Raw genomic sequence first — 6,767 nt, 5'->3', positions numbered from 1 at the left:
AATAAATACTAAAGTTTTTAAAAAAAAAAAAAAAAAAGTCGGAAAATAGCCAGGCTCAATAACACACACCTGTAATTCCAGTGGTGCAGGAGGCTGAGGCAGGAGGATCATGAGTTCAAAGCCAACCTCAGCAAGAGCAAGGCACTTAGCAACTTAGTGAGACACCCTGTCTCTAAATAAAATACAAAATAGGGTTGGGGATATGGCTCAGTGGTCGAGTGCCCCTGAATTCAATCCCTGGTACCAAAAATAGGGCAGGAAGTGTGTGTGTGTGTTTTTTTCTTAAGGAATATTTATTCTAGTTCTAAAATTTTATGTTTATTGAGACCATCATTGCTTATTCATAGTAATAATAGGGTCTGGTTTAATGAACTTACAAAATGATTAAAACATGTTTTTCTCCTAATGAACACAAAGGAAATTAGTTGCCAGAAAACAGGTAAGGTGCTGGGTGTGGTATCATATACCTGTAATTCCAGTAACTCTGGAGGCTGAGGCAGGAAGATCACAAGTTTGAGGCCAGCCTTCACAATTTAGCAAGACTATGCAACTTAGCAGGACCTTGCCTCAAAATAAAACAAAGGACTGGGGATGTGGCTCAGGGTTGGGTGTCCCTGGGTTCAATCCCTGGCACCCCCCAAAAAAGCAAAAACAACAACAAAAAATTTAAATGGAAAGGTGGGGAGAGCCAAAATATATGAAACACCTTCAGTCACCAGAGTCTTCTCTTAATTTAGCCCTGACAACAACTCTATTAGCAAGTTTTCCATTTAACAGATGTGTAAACTAAGGCTTGTGTAAGTTAAGTCATAGAGTCACTTAATCAGTAAATAGGAGAACCGAATCTTTACATAGTTAGATGTTACTCCAGCACCCCTGCTTTCTTCCATTGGTAAGCCATGCTGTATTCTACAAGTGGAAGTAAGACAGGGAACAGTTACAATATTTGGTATAGAATGAGAGTTCTATACCAAATATTTGCATCTAGTGAGCTTGCCACAGAAAGAAATCTGTATCATTTGGCAAGAGTGGCACAACCATCCAATGATTCCAATAGCCCTGCATTTGTCTGTTTCAGGATATTTCATATAAAGTAAAAATGCTTTCTGCTGCAAATCTTAAGCCTAATGGTAGTGATTATATATGAGGTCTTTTGTGAACATTCATATGACAAATTTGTCTTCTTTGTCACTACTTGCAAAGCAGTAAATTCTTGAAAACCGTTGTGAACATGCCAACCCCCACCAAAAAAAAAAAAAAAAAAGTGTTTCACAGTAACTCTGAGGTTGTTTGGAATGAGCTCCACATTTCTTCTGTCCTCCATTACTGGCACTCTTCACCATAAATGCCATCTTCTTCTGTTTCTGACTAATCTCCTTGTAATGACTGAGGTTTTGCCTTGTATTATCTGGCTCCTCCTGAACTTGCCTCTCCTTTATTGATTTGCCTTTTTACTATAACAACTGTGGTAATTATTGCTTGTATTTACTGAGCATTTTCTAAGAACCAGGCACATTTCATAGCTCTTTATATATGTTTGTGTCCTTGAATCTTCACAACTGCTTTATACTAGAAACTATTGCTGTGCTCTTTGCATAAGTTAGAAAACTCAAGGCTCAAGGGCTGCTTATGTAGCTCAGTAGTAGAAAGCATACATGTGTGAGGCTCTGAGTTCAGTCCTCAGCAAATGAGAGGGGCGGGAGGGGGAGAGGGAGAAACAGAAAAGAAAAACCGAGGCTCAGAAAGGTGAGGGAACTTTCCTAATGTTAACAGATATAAGTGATAGAAAAACTGGAATTAAAATTTTAGTCTGACTTCAAAGCTCATGTGCTTATATTGGTTCTGTGCTGATGATAGAGCACCTCCTAGATTCCAATGCATTTTCCACCCTTTGCGTGCCTGTTTACATAATGGGAACTTCTGTTGCTCATGGTCTGCTTTTAGGCTAATAAATATAAGTACCTGAGTTCCAAAGTGTTGGATAATCTTAGGTTGGATCATTCTTTCAGAGCGTTTTTTCTTTTACTCTCCCATTTTAAGGATCATAATGTTTTTCTGACCACCATCAGTATATATAATCCACGGTTTATGGCTGAAAATTAGGATTGTATTATATGTAGCTTTTTCATCCAGATCCAAGATCAAGGCACCTTGAGGATGATGTGATGGCCCTCTTCCTGACTTCCTGACAGCCATCTGTCTTTTTGTTTTATCCTCCACTTGAAGAAAAGAGCTAGAAATCTCTCTGTGAACTTTTCTATAACGCATTAATCCCATTCATGAGGACTCCACTACCATGACCTAATTATTTTCCAAAGACTCCACCTCTCTTTCACCATCATTTGGGAATTGGGATTTCAACATATGAATTTGGAGGTCTGAGAATTTAGGGGGAAAAAAATCCAAACTCGGTTTCTCCTACTCTATAGCATGTGGAGGAGGGGTGGCTCCCTGCCTGCCAAGCAGGCAATGCTACAGCAACAACCAGGTAGGTGTCCTCTAATTCAATTCAGTTTTGACACTGTCTACCTGGAGAGAGCTTCACATTCCGTAAGTTAAGGGCTTAGTCCCCAAGACCATCCCCCTATTCAGGAGCCAGTCACAGGCCCTACATTGTTTTACCTGAACTTCTGACCAACCAGATATGAGTCAGAGTTCCTAAAATCACCCTCCTAGGGTACCATTATTTTCTTAGGGCAACCTACAGAGCTCAGGGAAAACATTTACAATTTTCTTGTTTATTACAAAGGATATTACGAAGGATACCAATAATACCAGAATGAAGAGATGGATAGGATAAAGTGTAGAGACAAGGGGTGCTGAGCCTCCATGCCTTCTCTGGGCTACTCTCCAGGAACCTCCGTGTGTTCAGCTCTCAAAAGCTCCTTGGAATCTTGTCCTTTTGGGGTTCATTGAAGTTTCATTACATAGGCATGATTGATTAACTCACTTGTCATTGGTAGTCAATTCAACCTTCAGTCCCTCTCACCTCCTGGGAGTTTGGGGAAGTGGGACTGAAAGTCCTAACTCTCTAATCTAGCCTTAGTCTTTCTGATGACTAGCCCCCCTTCCTGAAGCTCCCTAGGGCTGCCAGCCAGTCAGTCAGTTATTAGAATACACACACACACACACACACAAATCACTACTACTTTGGAGATTGCAAGGAATTTAGGAAGTGTATACCAGGAAAGGAAGATAAGCAAATATACATTTCATGGAGAAAGGGGGATAACATTCTGTTTGTACATAATGCAGTGAAGTTACCAGAACAATCAGATGTTTTTAAAGTAAACGTATACCTAATGGACTCCCATTAGCCTGCTACTTACTCATAATCACCTTTATGGGGTTTTTTGTGATTAAATTTATAAAAATGTTTTGTGTATTCTTGAGCAGGCTTGCTTTCTTCTATGGCTCTGAGCCTGGAGAGTTCTAACCAAATTCAAAATCAGGAAAAGGAGGTGTGGGCTTTTGGGCTTTGTAGATCAGCAGCTTGAATGTGGTTGGCAGTCTCCTCCCCTTCCGCACTTCAGCTCAGAGTGTGCACTCTGGAATGACAGGCATTCCTGTGTGAGGAGAGCCAGCATGAAGACATATTTGTAAGAACCACAAGTGCCCAGGCTGGAATACAGGGAACAGAAACTCCAGCAGATTAATTGACCTCATGCCACTTCCTGACTTTTGGCAAGTGACACTGAGAAAAGGATTTCAGCTTGTCTCCTTTTGTGGATTTATCTTTTTAAAAGAAGTTTACTTTTGTCCGGGACAGTTTGTTGTCGTGAGATACATCAAACAGTATAATCATGGGGCAAGCTGATGTCTCCAGACCGGTAAATCCAGATGCAGTTGGTGAGTAATAGAAGGCAAAAAAACAGAAAATCTTGACAGAGGCAGACAGATTTACAGATGAAGTTCAAAATTTCATAGGAATTTGAACGCAAGAATTTTGATGTTCATAACTTTGGAGCATTTATAAGTTTGTGAAGAATGAATGGAAACAGTATTTTCATTCAGTTAAATTAATTTGCCACTCACAGTTTTGTTTTACTTGATCTCATTGGAGTTTTTTATATTATATTGCTAGAAAGTTACTTGTTAATTTCTTGCCTATATAGAAGATAAATGCTACCAGAACTCTTATTTAGAATTCAGAGGTATTTTACAAGTAAAAAATTTTGTAATACACACCCAATTGTTAATGTGTGACAGAACCATTTTAAAAAATAGAGTTAATTTTTTAGACTTGGTTATACATTTTCTAAGTAAGTCACAGGCTTTTTGGGGATAGCTAGAGACCAAGTTGATCATTGCAGGTGTAGCTCAGAGTTTCAAAGCTGAAAAGGTTGTCTATTGTCACTACAAGTTCATTTTTCTAACTTTGTAGGGGTTTATGTATAAGATGATGATCATAAACTGAGGGAAAAGTTTTAAGTGAATATTCACTAAGGAATTTCTAAATATAAGGAAGGCAAGAGAAAGCCTATAAATTGTTTCTGGACACTGTATTATTCAAGAAAAAGATTTAGATCTTCATTTTGATTTATGAAGCATCAGAAAACATGTTCAGTCCTATGATGCTTTTTTTTCCTCTGAGAAATATATTTTGTAACTAAAGGGAAATATAAAAGTGTAAGAACACAGGTAACATTCCCTATCTATCATAATTTGATGTGATATTTAGTTCCTAAATTAGATAATATCTTGTGAACTTCCCAATTAAATATCTATAAAACTATTTTTCATGTATTACTCAAACTGAGTCACATGGATCACAAAGTAAGTTATTCAGCAAGAGATTTTTGATACTAAGGTCAGGATTTTATTCACTTTACTTTGATCACCAGAACTGGGTCTTTATCAATTCAATAGCTCACTTTAGAAAAAGATATAGAGAAAAATGTAAAAACCCTCTGGGACCACTTCCCAATTTAAGAAATGAAATTAAAAACATAGAGATGAGGGACTGGGGTTGTGGCTCAGTATTGTGTTCATCTACAACTAAAAGAAATATTTCAAAAAGCAAAAACAATATAGTCTCCTCTGTTTGATAAATAATTTTGTAAATAACTTGCTTTTGAACCATTAAATTCTTGGGTGGTTTCTACTCCAAAGAATAGTTCTAATTACTCTAATAATGTTAGACACTTATCTATGAGACAAAAGTGAAAAAGCTTTTACAATCAGATACATGAAAAATTGTGCTCTATATGTGTAATATGATTTGAATTGCATTCTGCTGTCATATATAACCAATTACAATAAATAAAATAAAAAGTGAAAGAGTTTTGAAAAACCCTAAATTGTTAAACAGATACAACTTAGTGATAAGGACCCCCCCATCTAATCTTTTTTTTTTTTTAATTTTTTATTGTTGGTTGTTCAAAACATTACATAGTTCTTGATATATTTCACACTTTGATTCAAGTGGGTTATGAACTCCCATTTTTACCCCATATACAGATTGCAGAATCCCATCAGTTACACATCCATTGATTTACATATTGCCATACTAGTGTCTGTTGTGTTCTGCTGCCTTTCCTATCCTCTACTATCCCCCCTCCCCTCCCCTCCCCCCATCTAATCTTAATATGCTATATGAAAGATTTCATGAGTAGATTAAAGATCAAATTGATCAATTTTTTTTGCCTACCAACAGCCCTGATAAAAAGATCTCTAAGGAAGAAATAAAATCACTTAGGAACCCAACTATGATTTTTGTATTCTCTCTGGATTTAATTTTCAATTGTTTCCTATATCTAAATAATTAGTAGGCGTCAATAAGCAATTTTAATGCACTGACTCTATTATAATATTATTTGCAATTTGTGGTGTATTCCATTTTTTTTTTTTTTGTAGTTACAGATGGACAGCATGACTTTTTTATTTGTTTATTTTTATGCAGTGCCTCATGCAAGCTCTCTGCCACTGAGCTACAGCCCCAGCCCCACGCTGTATTCTATTTTAAGCAGATCAGGACTAGTTTATGAAGGTTTAACATTGACAATGTTGAAAGCTATACAAGCACAGTAGTTTCTTAATGAAATTTTTAAAGTAATTTTTAAAGGTCAACTGTTTAGAAAGTCATACCAGGTTTTTTGAAATGATAAACAAAATAAATTAAAACTTAAATTTTTTGTTTGATGTTCTGGGCCTATAATAGAATACTTAGTCTTGAGTTTTGAAGTTAATGGTACTAGGTTGGGCAAGCGATACAAATACATGAATTTGAATATATTAAATTGTTTTCTGGTACTGAGGATTGAACTCAGGGTTACCACTGACCTGCATTTCCAACTCTTGGAATGGGGTCTTGCTAAGTTGCCCAGAGTAGCCTCAAACATGTAATCCTCCTGCCTCAGACTCCGAGTAGCTGGGATTACAGTGTGCACACCCATCTTGAATGAGTTTCTATTTATTTTCAAGTCACTATAAATTATATAAAGGATTTTGTATAGATGTAATTCATGTCTGTGCTCCCAAGAAGTTTGCTTGTGGGCTGGGGATGAAGCTTGGTGATAGGGTGTTTGTCTAGCAAATATGAAGCCTTGGGTTTAAATCCCCAGTGCCACACACAAAAAAAGAAGTTTGCTTTTTAGTTGAAAAATTTATAATATATAAAGAAATCTGGGGTGGAGTTGTGGCTCAGCCGTAGAGCGCTCGCCTAGGACAAGTGAGGTGCTGGGTTTGATCCTCAGTACCACATTAAAATAAATAAATAAAATAAAGGTATTGTGTCCAACTATGACTAAAAAGAAAAAAAAATCTGA

General features: G+C 36.9%; 1 protein-coding gene across 6 annotated transcripts in view; it reads left to right on the top strand.

Moving 5' to 3' along the window:
• Phactr4 (phosphatase and actin regulator 4) overlaps positions 1–6,767 on the top strand; it is a 98,165-nt gene that overhangs the window by 52,927 nt on the left and 38,471 nt on the right. Inside the window, exon 1 of one of the 6 annotated variants that reach the window (XR_007352143.1) lies at positions 3,421–3,849. The exons of 2 other annotated variants lie outside the window; for them this stretch is intronic. Coding sequence is in view for 3 of the 4 variants with exons in the window: in XM_048815998.1 (XP_048671955.1) it covers positions 3,804–3,849 (46 nt within the window). In the remaining variant the exon portion in view is untranslated. Of the gene's footprint in view, positions 1–3,420; positions 3,850–6,767 lie in introns of those variants that run through there. 3 more of the 6 variants (XM_048815998.1, XM_048815997.1, XM_048815999.1) reach the window with 3 other exon arrangements.

The sequence above is a fragment of the Marmota marmota genome, unplaced genomic scaffold, assembly GCF_001458135.2.
Source record: "Marmota marmota marmota unplaced genomic scaffold, marMar, whole genome shotgun sequence".
NCBI lineage: Eukaryota > Metazoa > Chordata > Mammalia > Rodentia > Sciuridae > Marmota > Marmota marmota.
Note: the sequence above shows the minus strand (reverse complement) of the source record. Positions and strands in the feature narration are given on the sequence as shown.